The sequence below is a fragment of the Drosophila gunungcola genome, unplaced genomic scaffold (assembly GCF_025200985.1).
Source record: "Drosophila gunungcola strain Sukarami unplaced genomic scaffold, Dgunungcola_SK_2 000066F, whole genome shotgun sequence".
Taxonomy (NCBI): domain Eukaryota; kingdom Metazoa; phylum Arthropoda; class Insecta; order Diptera; family Drosophilidae; genus Drosophila; species Drosophila gunungcola.
This window is the reverse complement of record NW_026453229.1, coordinates 388702-402611: the sequence shown is the minus strand read 5'-3', so window position 1 is coordinate 402611 and position 13910 is coordinate 388702. Positions and strand designations below refer to the sequence as shown.

The window sequence follows — 13910 nt, the reverse complement described above, 5'->3', positions numbered from 1 at the left end:
CAATTGTATTTTATAATTTCAGTTTCACTTTCCACACAACGAGTTCTCAATCGGAATCCAAATCAGATGTGGCGGTGAGTGGCTGTCCCAGATTTATGGCACTGGTTGGCATAAGTTTCGAGTGGAAGGCGCGTGAGCGACGAAAACAATTTGAAATTACTCGAGATTATCGAATAGCCTGAGGGAATGATGATATATGATCCCCACGAGCAACCATCTTGCCGCTGTCCAATAGGGGCACTCACTTTTACACAGGGCAAAAAAAAAAAAAAAAATAAAATAAAATAAATATTTTAAAATGTATCTTTTATTTGTTGGTTTCTCTATTGATCGAACTTCATTAAAATTGAAACTTTATAAAAAACCATGACCCATCTACCAAGTTGGGTTGCGTTAAATAAGGTATTTGGAGATCAAAATCCATTGTTATTCGGCTAATGCTTTCCCTCTAAATGAGTTTAAATATAAGAAAGAAAGAAAGAATCTGATTTTAGGCACTCAACAGCCTGTAAGTTTAAGTATCAAACCAAATCCTTGACAGTTGTATAGTTAATCCATGACTAACTGATCTAAGCCCGAAATTAAAACCATAGTTGTTACTTATATCGAGGTAATCTCACATTTGGGACCGACATTAGTCTGCCTGTATACACATATATATTGTATTTCAAATTGTAGTCAAAGGACACACATTTTAAAGGACAACGATGGATGATGCCTATTCCGTTACGCCGTAGTACTGGACCTGGTAGGAGAAGTTCTTGGTGCTGCTGGCCTCCAGAACGATGGAGATGTATCGCTGGCCGATGCCGCCGGCCACCACGTAGGCGGTGCCATCGCTGGTGTCCTGGGTGCAGAGCAGCTCCACGTAGGACACGATGGCGCCGGCGCCCTGCTCCGGATAGGTCAGCTGCAGGCTGACGTCCTGTGCCCGCGGATACTCGAAGGTGTCGGCTGCCTGGGCCACCAGACGATCGCCTGAAAGTATGCCAGGTTAGTGTTGGCGATACGCGTTAAGTGGCTAGACAAAGTCTATTCTTTGGGTGTCTACTCACTGGGAATGCGGGCTCCCAGGTTGTAGCGCACGGTCTGGCTTCCCACACGCGCCTTGCCCGGCACAACCTCCTTGTCCAGGGCCTGAATCCGAAGACCCGGATGCTGAGCGGCAAACACATGAATGTCCTTCACCACACGAACCTCGCTGCTATCCACACGGATTTTGCCAGCCGCTCCGCCGGAGACAAGGCAACCCAGCAGGGCAGACAACAGGATCACGGTTAGCCTGGACATCGTTCAGTTTCTTATTCGATTAAGTTAGAGTTTCAACTTATATATCTCCAGTCACGGCGCTTAGAAGTCGCGGAATGAATGAATGTCCAAGGTCTGAGAAACCACCTATTTATACTGGATAGGGGAAGTCTCTGCTTTGCTTTGAATCACACCCATTCGGTTGCCTTATCGGGCCCATTGCCAATTTCGAGTGGCAAGTGACAATGTGTAATCCAGAATCCAGGGTTAACACCGAAGTGAAAAGTACCCTGCTCAAGTACAACAATTTTTTTGAAATATAAAAAAAAATAATAGTCACCCAAAGGAGTTAGAGATTCTGAGTTAAAAAATAAAAACCATAGCCTTGGAGACGTTTCTGATCTAAAATTTCTAAGCCACCCTTCAAAGTGAAGCTACCTCAAGAAAGTGTAACAATAATAACACTGATAAGAAACATTCCCACTTCAATCAGTGAAATTGAACAATTTTGGTGTTATTGCGCTCGGATCTAATCACTCCCTTTTTGTCTCCTAACAATTGTGTTGGTTTTTTTTTTGGAAGTACGGCCTATCCAGCAGTATACGCCAAACATGCTACTATTTCTGGCTGTTGCTGATTAGCCAAGTGAAACTTAACGCAATCGAATGTCTCTGGATTGGCACCTGCCGGCTTTCTTTATATTGGTCCCTTCTACCGCTACCCTCCTGCATTAGGAAATATCTTCCCGGAATCTTATCGCCAGCGGACTTCCCTGGAATTGGGGCGTCGAGTACCTTCAAGACAAATCGAGAATCATTAAGTTTTCCATCGATATTGTTGATTTGACTAAACAATAAATACTGACTCATTTGCCTATATTAAGATTTACTTGTCATTCTATACGCTATAAAAACTATACTATTTTTGAGGAAGAAAACTTCTTTTGTATGAAATTTCAAAGAATGTTTTGTGAATGACAATTTATGTTGGGTATCACATTTTTCAGAAAACAAAATGTTGTTATTTGTCCTGATGAGAATATGATTTTTTATACAATTTCATGGAATTTCTGTCCTTAATTTACATTAAAATATTTGTAAATTGTTATATAAGGGTAATCTTACGAGCCAAAAACGAACAATGCCTTTTGGTGAACTGTTATCAACTTACAACATTTTGGGAATTGTTTAATTAGTAAAGGAGAAAGATATTTTAAATATGTCAGAACTTTCACTGCTTAAAACACATTTAAATAAATAATTTGAAGTCACCCACACAAGGCAAAATAATCAACAGCTTGGATTACAAGGTAAAGTGTTTAGAAAACATGTTTATTTATATTCTATTATTCAGACTTATCGATAACTCTAAAGTTACACATGAATGTAAAATATTGTTTTCAAAAATCGAACTCCCGAAGCACTTGCAACGATCAATGACGATTACGACTATCTGGTACAGAGAGCTTTACGAAAAAACAGAACAAAAATAATATCGTTATAGGTTAAAGAGCCGAGCTTCGCTGCAGACTCGATCGGTTCGGTTCGGTTTGGATTGGGTTTGATTTGATTTGATTGGATTGGATTGGATTGGATTATAATAGATTAGATTTAGATGGGAATGTGGCAGCATCGAAACTAAGCTAAGGTTAGTTGGAGTTAAAGGAGTACAGACTAGGGTTAGTAACTAAATTTGTGTTGTGGCAATCATAAAGCAAAACAATCTGCGGCCATGTCGTTCCATAAATCTATATAGATCCTCTATTGCACTCGACTTGTCACCCATCCCGCTCTCGCGCCATCTCTCTCTTTTTCGCTTCCGTCCTATCCCTATCTCTAACGCACTCTCTCACTCATACGCAAGGACACTGAACGCAAGGACATGGAAATCCCCCGAAGTTTGGATCCTAAAAATCAGTTTGGTAACTATTTTATACGATTTGCCAATCAAAATGTGGTGATTTATGTTCTACACTAGGTGCCTTCTTGTAAATTTCAAATCCGCTAACTGGATGATTTTAAATCAATTTTTATAAATGCCAATAAAAAACCTTATTCGAATACACATTTAGATTAGAAATTGTTCTAACTGGTAATATTTTGTCCCCGTTTCTAGTGTGTCTTACGAATATAGTAATATAATATGAGAATATTTCACGATTCGATATCAACAATCTAAACAAAAAAAAAAAAAAATAAGTCTTTACGAAATTGTTTTACAAAGTCGTAGATCCTTAGCTTTAAAAATATATTGGATCCTGATTACCAAGGGAAGTTCCATGCGCCCGCAGTGCATATGTACAGTGCGTTACATAAATGCCTACACGTGTATATATCTGTATGATTTCATGTATGATTTCATTCAACAACAATTCCATTTCTCATTTTCACTAAATTGCTTTTGTCTAAAATATCGCCCCCCGTTTTGCCCCGGCTGAAACCCTTGTGATCCATCCATTGATCCTCCTCCTGCTGCTGCTGCTCCTGCTGCTGCTGCTCATCCTCCTGATCCACCTCGACACTGGACTTACCAGCGCGGGCGTATCTCCTTGAACCACCACTGCTGGTAGCTATCGTTCACATCGCAGTGACCCAACGACAATTGCTGGGTGGCCGGATGCAGGGCCATGCACTTCTTGTGGACGCGGTGCATGAGGTGCTTGGTGTGCTCGTTGTACTGCCAGGGACCATCGACGGTGCCCAGGCGGCAGACGGCCAGCTTGATGCCCTGCCGATCGGCCTCCACGCAACGCTCGCCCACGCCCAGCTGTCCGGCGGCATTGAGCCGGACCAGTTGATTGTTGCCGCCGCCGTGGCAGTAGGTGAGGCCCATAATGGCCGGCGGCTGGTGGCCCATCGAGTCCAGGCAGCCATCGGAGGCCACCGAGCGCAGTTCACCCCAGTGGAGATTGGCCGGCAGGCCCGGGAACTTGTCGTACACATCGTAGGCGATGTGGTCCATGAACCACTGGAAGCTCTTGCAGTTCAGACGCTTCTTCAGGGCCAGCTGCTCGCTGATGTCACCCATGTCCAGGTAGCGGGCCAATGGCTCGCGCGTGTAGAAGTACTCCTTGTGCGTGTCATCGAACCACGTCTCGATCACCCGCTTGTAGTTGATCGTGATCAGCGGACCCTTCTTCTTGCTGGCCAACTTGCCAAAGTTGTAGGGCATGAAGCCGCGGTAGACGTGGCCGACGCGGGAGCAGGGCACCCACTCGATGCTGCCGCCGCACTGCCAGATCTTGAAGCTCAGCTCGAAGTTCTCGCCGCCCCAAACGAGCAGGCCGGGATCGTAGGCGCCCAGCTCCAAAAGTACTCCCTGTTGATGGCAAACAGACCGCCGGCGTGCGTGGGACTGCGATAGGGTTCCGAGTTGTGCGGACGACGGCGTTGCTCGCGGCGCGGCACCTCGTTCTCCTTGTACAGCATGCCCCACTCGAAGATGCCGCGGAAGTGGTTGTCCGTCCCATAGACCGGTCGATACTCGAAGTTCTTGTGGTCAATGCCATCGATGATCGGCACTGTCATCACGGTGCGATCCCGGTAGATGGGGGCCAGCATCGGAGGCAGCCAGTTGGTGTTCACCTCACAGTGGGCGTCCAGGAAGACGATCACCTCACCTGCGGGGGATAAAACGTATTAGGGATTGTGCAGGAGCTTAAAAATAAATGGTATGTTTAAATACTATAAGAAGTTGCACAAAGTCTCTTATTAGGGATTTTTGGAATACGTATACAAAACTAATGTCAGGAATCTATAACCAATTGTATGTTTAAGTACTCTGAGGGGTTTTTTAAGTATATATTTTGTTAGCACATAGATGCATATATAGTCCTATAAGAAAGAATCTGAAATTTATTGTATGTTTAAATACTGTATGGAGTTATTAAAGTCTCTTGAATTGCATACAAATTAAGGATCATATCATTCTGCTTCATTGTTTATTTATTTTTACACTTGGATAGAATCAAAAGCTACTTTTAATTCTTCACTTCACTATCTATTTTTAACCAATTTATTTTAAATGTATTTTGTAAAGTTGAGGCTTATAAGATTGGAATGACAAACTCTCAAGTTTGCGTGCTCAATCATTTGATAGATAAGTAGTGTTTATCATTTAGATCTAACAAAACGTATTAATTATAATTTCAAATAACTGACGTTCAGCTATAGATAAACATATCTTGGGGTAGATAAAAGATTCTTTGAATTATGACACGTTCTTTGGACCTAAGACTTCAATGCGATGCTCAAGAAGACAAAGAGAGTGGAAAATCATTAATTAATATTCCAAATACCTAATGTTCAACGATTGATAAAATATCTCAAGATTTTGTACATTATGACACCTACATTGGCCCTATTACTTCAATGATTTTAAAATCATAAAGATTGGTAAGAAATGCTTTGCATTTAACTGAAGGTAATGAAAATGCCAACGCACCTGTTGCCTCCATGGCTCCCCTGGATCGCGTCCGAATGAGACCCTCGCGCTCCTTGTTCCGGATCACCTTGACCAGACCCTTGAACTGCAGCACATACTCGTCCAGCTGGGTGCGCAGGTTCTCCTTGTCGGAGAAGTCGTCGACGAGGATGATCTCGTGCAGCATGTGCGCGGGCGAGCGGTCGATGACCGAGTGCACGGTGCGCATGAGCACCGAGAAGCCCTCGTTGTGGAAGACAATGATGACGCTGGTGCGTGGCAGGTCGAAGGGGTAGTCCCAGTGGCGGCACTCCTCCAGCCGCGTGTCCCGCACCGATCGGTGCATGGATATCTCGTCGGAGCAGGCGATGTTCATGCCGTACTCCATCTCGGAGGCATCGGACATGTGCTTCTTGTCCGGCGACAGGCTGTGGCCCTCTCCGTTCTCGCCGGGTCCGCTACGTGGCTTCACATCTTTGGGCTCAAAATTGCCCAGACCTAAAAAAAATATTGCACAGAGAGGAGTGAATGAGTGGCGAATGCGAATGCGAATGCGAATGCAAATGCAAATGCAAATACGCGTGCAAGCCTACAGCACTTGTATAAATATTGGCCAAGCCAATGTATGCTCTTCCAGAGGGTATAATTTTAGACCCATGCAGGAGGAGCAGATATCTTTGAGCTTATGAGTATTTGTTTTGGCCAGGCCACCTAAATAGCTGTTTGAAACTTCACCAAACCCCTGTCAGTTTCTGTACTATCAAAACACAATAGGTTTGTGTAGTTAGTAAGCAACATACTCAGGGAATGACTGTTCTATATTCGTTTTCTTCCCGCTCTTTCTAGCACCATTAGTTAGAGACATTTCAAAGCCGGTTTTGAAGAATGTATAACACAATTCAGTGGATATTACGGGTGAGGCTTTTAGAGTTGTCTAAATTGACTGTTCTATGGGTATCTCCTGACCCTAATCCTATTTAACGCCGACTTATTAATGTCTAAATTCATAACAAACTCAATACCAATGGTAAAGGCTAAGTTAGAGCCGGTTTTGAATGCTATATAGCAGAAATTGGTAAATAATACAGTTAAGTTATCGTTATATAAAGGCTAAAAGAGTATTCTGACCCTTGTCTTGATCCAACTTATGATCATCAGCTTAGTCATTAGTGATTAAGACCACGATAGAACATTTTCAACGGACAGGTAACAAATGCAAGGGAATAAAAATGGTTTACGCCAAGAAAAATCCGGTTTTGAGTGATACATACATGTATTACAAAAGTTACTGCATATTTTAGATGGCTTGGTTGTATATGAGCAATGTGATTGTGGAATGAACGGGGAATTATCATCTTTTGTAAATCAATTGAGTGATCTAGAGGGTCCCATTTAGTCCTGGCATTAAACGGAAGTGAAATTTCGGAATTCTTTGACATTATTATCCTTTATCCTGATGCAATGTATCCTTTGCAATCTTGGGATTAATTATTGGGGCATTGATAAACCAGTTTCTAATAATACTTGTAAATATTTCAATCTTATTATCCTTCATGCTGGTGCAACATATTCTGCTAAAACCAGTTTGAATGAAATCGATCAGAATTGAATGAATATTTAAATTTCATTTATGGGGATGAGTGGGTTATCCTTTTCATCCTGGTCCAACTTACCTTCCACCAGTTTGGGCACCTCCCGCGGACGTCCTTCCAGTCGCTGGTGGGCAAACTTGGGGCCGCCGAAGCGCGTGTGGTATGCCTCCTGGACGCGCTTGTGGTGATCGCTCCAGTTGGCCAGCAGATAGAGCAGCGGGAGCAGCACCAAGAGGCACAGTGCCAGCCGGCAGATCCGTCCGCTGCGGATGTTGCTCACGCGCATCTCGCAACTCCCGATTCCCAGTTCCCCGATTCCAATTTCAGATTCCCAGCTTCCAATTTCCAATTCCCGATTCCAAGTTTCCAAATCTGTTGACGTGTCTAGGTGGCCAAAAACGAAGAAGAAGCACGGGAAATACGGAGTGGGGTGCGGGAAGCGAGGGAAGCGGGGACAGGTGGCCAGCAAGCAGAACAAAAGAACTTTCGGTTCGGAGATTCAGTCGTAGATCAAACGACGTTCGCCGATAATGAGCAAGTGCTGGCGTTGGCTTGTAAACTGGAATAACTGGAGTACACCGGCTCGTCGAATTACGCGGCTTCTTGGCTCCCAAATTGGAACTCACTTGCCGGCGAAAAAGCGCCGCTGGCACACAGAACAAATTGCGAGTGCAGGTGCACGAATATTCGCGGTGCAAACGTAAACAAAAAATGCGAGAAATGTTCAACTGGTATAAACGCGTTTTGACGTTTTTGTTACCCGCTGAGCAGGCGTTAGGCCCAAAATAGGCACAAACACCGATAGGCAGCGCAGCGAAAGCGGTGGTTTGTGGAACCTATATTATTTATATACACATATATATTTATATATGTATGTAAATATATATATTTAACATTTATTTTATGGCCTGCTGTTTTAAGGAAAAACAATTCCTTTATTTTGTTTAAAGTGTGTGTGCCACAGCCACTGCATACCACTACGTAACGTGGTCCCGTTAACTAATTTTTACGTCGATAACATCCCATGTTATCGTCGGGCAGCAATCGATAACTCTTGTGTTGTGTTTACCTGTGACGCAATTTAAATTTTTGATTTTAATTAAACATGGTTACGCGGCAATTGCATTCCGCCGTATTTGGCGCATGCGGCCTTGAGGACGAGTCCCTTGTGGAGATCTCCGGTCCGGCGGACAGCGGCAAGAGCCTGGTGCTCCAGCAAATGGTGGCCCACTGTTTGGCGCCCTACGAATTCGGTGGTCGCCAGTGGAGCGTCCTCCTGATAAACCTCAGCCACAAGATCAGCCGGGAATCCCTGACCAGGAGTATGACAACGGAGTTGAGAAGTTATTCTGGAGGTGGGGCAGCGGAGGAGTCACCGCCGGAGGAGCAGCTGGCGGAGATTGCCAGGGAATGCGTGAGGCGTGTGCGATTCCTCAACTGTTTCTCCACCGAGGATCTGAAAACTGCCCTAATCGATGCCCGCTATGCCATCATCAATGATCCTGCCGTGCAACTAATCGCCCTGGACACACTCAGCGAATTCTACTGGCTGGACTGGCCCAGGCGGACCAAGAACCTGTCCAGATTCCGGCACTATCGGATGTGGCAGACGCGTCTGGAGAAGACCTGCAAGGAGGCCGTCGTCTGCGGAATGTACACGGTGGACTCGGATTTCCTGGACAACCGACACGGTGAACATCTGCCGGAGGTTCATCCAAACTACCATGTCAGGATGCAAAAGATTCGGGGGCGAAATACTCTAAATGGAAGACCTCTAGCCTTCAATAATGGGGTCTATTTGGATAGCTAACAATGAATTAGTCACTGTCATTAACCATTAACTTAAGATGTCCCTGCAAAAGCAACTCTTAGATTAAAAAGCGACTTAGTAAACCCTTAATTTGATTGCCAGTTGTCTTTAGCAATGGCGTTCATCTGAATACCAAGTACAAAATTAGTCACTTCCCAATGTAAATATACATTATTTTTATACATCGAATTCTCAGGAACTGTTAAATCGAGAAGATCCGAAAGGAGACGATTGTATATGTTCCTTAAGAGCACTATCAAGTTAAAAATAGAAGTACTTACAGAAAGACAGAGTTTTATGATCTAAACGGTTCAGTCCAGGATATGAGCGACTTTTTAAGCTAAACAAATGGAACGTAAACCATAAAACCACAAACGACCCATTAAATGTAGTTACACAGCCGATTGTTGTTTAAAATTGGATTTATTTAGATAACTACCAAGTCAGAAATCTATACACGCATTATTAACTGTTTTATGTAAAGGGATCTCGGGAACCATTAAAGCTAGAGAAGTGTGGGATGACTTATTCCATTCATTAAATAATATTATCTTGATGAAAAATGCTTAAAAGTCGCTTGAAATGATGTTGAAACCAACATGGTTTGCCTTTTTTTTGGAAAAGAATTGCAAACCCTACCAGAATCGTACTTATCAACTAATGATATCTAAAAACTATGCATAAGTAAACTAGTTTGTTTAGCAGCAGTGTCAGTTTCAGTGTCAGTGTCCTTTTTACTTTAGCATCTTAAGAAGCAATATGTCTTGCAAAATGAATACGGCTTTTGTGTTCTCATTTTTTTTTGTTTTCGCCGATTGCTCTTCAACATTACTACTAGCGTAGTGGTAGTGCTTAAAAAGGCGATAAATTAGTAAAAATTATTAAATACAATCATTATTACTAAATGTAATTTCAATAAATAATTATTCGCTTTTTTTTGTTTTTATGGCTTAGTCACAAACATTAAGAAATTTCAGTTTTAACGCTTTTTGTTTTTAGATGCTCTATGCTCTATTTACATGTGTGCTCCTCGAGTACCTTTGTACAGACTTGGCACTTGACCTGGCAGCACCAGTGAAATTTGCAGCTGCAGCGTTCCTTAACAATAATGTTTTTCGTATTATAGCCCCGTCCGCAGCAGAGTATGGCGCAGCTCTCCAGTCCCGACGAGTTCTTCTGGCAGAGGCGTCCGTGGGTTCCCGGCCAGTGGAGCATGTGGCTGGAGCGGCACCAGTCGGGGCTCTCGTCCAAGTAGATGAGGTCGTGGGCGGTGGGCACCCGGAACTGCAGGTCCTTCAGCTGGAGCCGTCCACGTTTGTTGATCTTCACCTGCGTAGCCTCCTCGTACTTCTCCCTCAGATAGTCACCGATCTCCCGTATGGACGACAACTGCTGCCAGCATGTGATGAGGCTGCACGACCCCGACACGCCGTGGCACTTGCACGTGATCCTGGTCTTCTTGATCACCGCCCGACGACCGGCCTCGTTGTTGTGCAAATTCATGAGGCTCCTGGCCTTGGCCGTCGACGAGCTGCGATAGAGTACGCCGCCGTCCAGATCGTCCGACTGACGACGGTTCTTGTTCTTCTTGAGGCCATCGCGTGCCCGTTTTCTCTTCACGCCCCGCGTCTCCCGATTGGTCTCCTTCTCCCGCGAATCGATGAAGTCCGTGGCAAACTTGTAGGCAAACTCCAGATTGTCGCCACAGCCGCCCCAGTTCCAGTCGTCGTGCAGCTGCTTGGGTCGCGGTCCGCGCGAGCACGAGCAGGAGGCCAACTGGCCATCCCTGCAGGCACGGGCTATAAAGCTGGTCGCCGTGGCCGCGGCCAGCGCATAGATGAAGGCCATCTCGGGGGCAGCCAGGCTGGTCATCGGGCCGAACACCGTCTCGTCGTTGGTGGTGCTGCAGTTCCAGCGGCGGTTCTTGAACTGGAACTGGCACTCCTGGATGGCCGCCCGTGCCCCGCGGCTGATGGCCGGCATCACGCTGGTGTGCTTCACACATTGCTTCCTCTGGCTGGTGCTCAGGCCATGGGCGGCATAACAGTTGCTGGGATTCAGATCGATCCTTTCGAAGTACGCATTCGCATTCGCATTCGTTGTGACATTCTGGTGCTCGTTGGCGGGGGCCAAATCGGCCGAGGTCATCACCACATCGTGCTTGAAGTAATCCGTAACGGACGGATTGTCCATCGATACCTTAATATAGTCTGACTTGATTTTTCTACTACTACTGATGCTACTACTGCTGCTGCTGCTGCTGCTACTGCTACTGCTACCGCTACTGCTACCACTAATGCTACCGCTACTGCTACTGCTCATGGGCTGTGAGCGTTCCACGCGCGAAAGCAGCATGCCATCGGATCCCTCCGAGGAGTGGACTTTGAAGGAGTCGGGTATCTCGATGGACACGGCAAAGCGGCGCGTATTGTTGATGGTCTGGATGAAGGGCTGGAATGGTGGCTGTATGTACTCGGACTGGCCGCGGAACCACTCGTCCCGCTCCCGCTGCCGCTGCTGCTCCTCCCGCCGTCGCTGCCGTATGCACTTGGGCGACTCGGGATTCCTCAGGCAGGGCGGACGTTTGGTGGTGCGCTGCCCTGCTCCCTGTCCCTGTCCCTGTCCCTGTCCCTGCCCCTTGGCCGGATTCATGGTGGTCTGTGCTGATAGTGCTGGCTCCACCGATGCCATAGTTGTCGTCGTCCCAGTGGACAGCGTTTCGTTGAGCAGCAGCACCTGGGGCTCCTCCTTCAACCGGTTGCCGGCGAGTGAAACAGACGTTTCCGTGGGCTTCAGCTGGGACTGATTGCTGCCAGTCTCCTCGTTCTGGTAGTAGCCACCACTGGGCTGGCCGGGATTGTCCGCCTTGGGCACCTTCCGTGTGGGCGCTGCTATGGGTGCGGAATACTGATGGACGGGCCTTTGGGGACGCTTCGCATTGGTGGGTGAGCCGCCGGATGTGGACTTGTCCTTGTCCTTCTGCAGGCTGGGAAACTTGACAAACTTGGACTCGAAATTGGAGTTGGTCTGCGTCATGTTGTGCAGGAAGAGTATGTGCTTCTTGAGGTCATCGATGTTGGAGGTGGGATCGGCCGCCTCCAGTTGGGCCATGGGGGCGGGCACAAAGCTTCTGGTGGACTTCAGGGGCAGCGAGGACGGCGTGGGGGCGGTGACCACCCAGCGGGGATCCGGCGAGGAGTTCTTCAGCGCCATGGGCACGATGAACTTGCGATCCTCGTCGGTGAGGCTGGCCGGCAGGCCATTCTCGTCGGTGTCCTCGTCCAGCAGGATGATCTGCTTCTGGTCCATCTCCTCCTGGATGGGGTGGATGGGTCGCGACGTGATATTCGGCCGCTTGGTCAGATCGGCCTTGACGAAGCCAGTCTCCGAGTCGCGCAGATCCACGGGCTTGATGAAGGTGCCCAGTTTGCGGAGTCCCTCCTGGTGCATGCTCACCGTCTCGTCCTTGGTGATGTTCAATGGTATGCTGGTGTTGGCCAGCTGCTCCTCCTGCTTGGCAAACTCAATGAACGGTGACTTCAAACCCAGACAAATCCAGGTGGGCACACCTTGGAGTCCAGGCGGAGCTCCAGCTCCAGCTCCAGCAGAGGCTCCAACTGCGCCAACTGCGCCAACTGCAACTGCAACACAGTGAGTCCATTGTGGTGGTGCTAAAAGCAAAACACATATTGCACGCCACAGCCACAACAACAGAAAGTGCGTATTTTTAGAGCAATTCATTATTATTATTGTGATTTTCCTTTTTCCCTTCGCGTTTCAGCGTTTCCAGCGTTTCCAGCGTTTCAGCGTTTCGTGTGGGGAGTACCAAACAAAAAAAAAAAAAAAAAGTGTTTTTTTTTTGTTCTTCTTTTTTTTTTTTTGGTTTTTTCTCTTTTTTGGTTGGATTCAAGCCCGTTTGAGTCCACGAATACGAATCCGTTTTAGATGTTGCGTTTGGCTCTGGCTGCTGATTGTGGATTTCCAGTTGATGCACTCGCAGAGAGTTTGTGTTTGTAGCATAATAAAATGAGAACTGGATTTGAGCATAGTATGTATGTATACAATCAACCACAACCGGCAACAAAAGGCAACCGCGACGCAGTGTGGACCACCCTTAACGGAAATTTGTAAACAACTGAAAGAACTCGTTCCGCATTTAAGTCTTTCGTGGTCTCGAACGCAGTCCAATATTGCATGTTGCTGTCTGCGAGCAACCACCATCACCACGACCACTTATACATATTTTCGTTTTCTACAATGTTGTGCAACATGTTGAGATGACTGGCGATGGGATAAAGCTATCGATAGTGTATATCGATAGCTATCGACACACTGTCACACTAGCATAGCATGCTGTTTTATAGTTTAATAGCTATGTTTAGTTCTTACATGTCCAACACATTTCCTTTGCTACATCCTAAAAATAGAGGATTTAAGCAAAAACTTATTCTAAAACCTAAGCGATATTATGCCGATAGTATCGACTGCCTGTCGTTGATAACGGTATTTGTCAGGACTTGCCAACTTATACGACAGTTTTTCATTTGAATGTGTGTTTCTAACAGAAGTATATATTTGTTTAAGAAAAAAATGAATACAAAAGTTAAAATAACTCCAATGTTATCGATATCCTTTCGTTAACGTTATTTTCAGGGGTCTAAATTCCGATAAGTCAATACGATTTATGTATTCCTTTGATTTTAGCTAAAATGAAGCAATTAATATTAATAAAATTTTTAGGTAAATACTCAAACTCTTGAAGTATATATTTTTGTGTTTGAAATAAATGAATAAATATCTATCTATCTTTGTCAATTTTCATAAATAGTTTGTAATAA

The 13910-nt window shown here is 45.6% G+C and overlaps 4 protein-coding genes across 4 annotated transcripts; 1 reads left to right on the top strand and 3 right to left on the bottom strand.

Annotated features, from left to right (window-relative positions):
* Positions 1-593: 593 nt before the first annotated feature.
* On the bottom strand, positions 594-1393 carry LOC128264343 (uncharacterized). Its single transcript, XM_052999775.1, has 2 exons — positions 1056-1393; positions 594-978 (listed from the first exon to the last, which is right to left on the bottom strand). The coding sequence occupies exons 1-2, from the start codon at positions 1288-1290 to the stop codon at positions 719-721; spliced, it is 495 nt and encodes a 164-aa protein (XP_052855735.1). The 5' UTR covers positions 1291-1393; the 3' UTR covers positions 594-718.
* Positions 1394-2550: 1157 nt separating this feature from the next.
* On the bottom strand, positions 2551-8029 carry LOC128264329 (N-acetylgalactosaminyltransferase 7). Its single transcript, XM_052999755.1, is given in 4 exon segments — positions 2551-4556; positions 4559-4867; positions 5692-6168; positions 7344-8029. Coding segments are annotated over 4 exon segments (1773 nt in total). The 5' UTR covers positions 7549-8029; the 3' UTR covers positions 2551-3774.
* A 277-nt stretch (positions 8030-8306) lies between these two features.
* On the top strand, positions 8307-9860 carry LOC128264340 (uncharacterized). The gene has a single exon (XM_052999772.1). It carries the CDS (start codon positions 8368-8370, stop codon positions 9070-9072), a length of 705 nt encoding a protein of 234 aa, XP_052855732.1. The 5' UTR covers positions 8307-8367; the 3' UTR covers positions 9073-9860.
* Positions 9861-9998: 138 nt separating this feature from the next.
* On the bottom strand, positions 9999-13313 carry LOC128264327 (protein Wnt-5). The gene has a single exon (XM_052999752.1). It carries the CDS (start codon positions 12811-12813, stop codon positions 10084-10086), a length of 2730 nt encoding a protein of 909 aa, XP_052855712.1. The 5' UTR covers positions 12814-13313; the 3' UTR covers positions 9999-10083.
* Between the last annotated feature and the right edge of the window lie 597 nt (positions 13314-13910).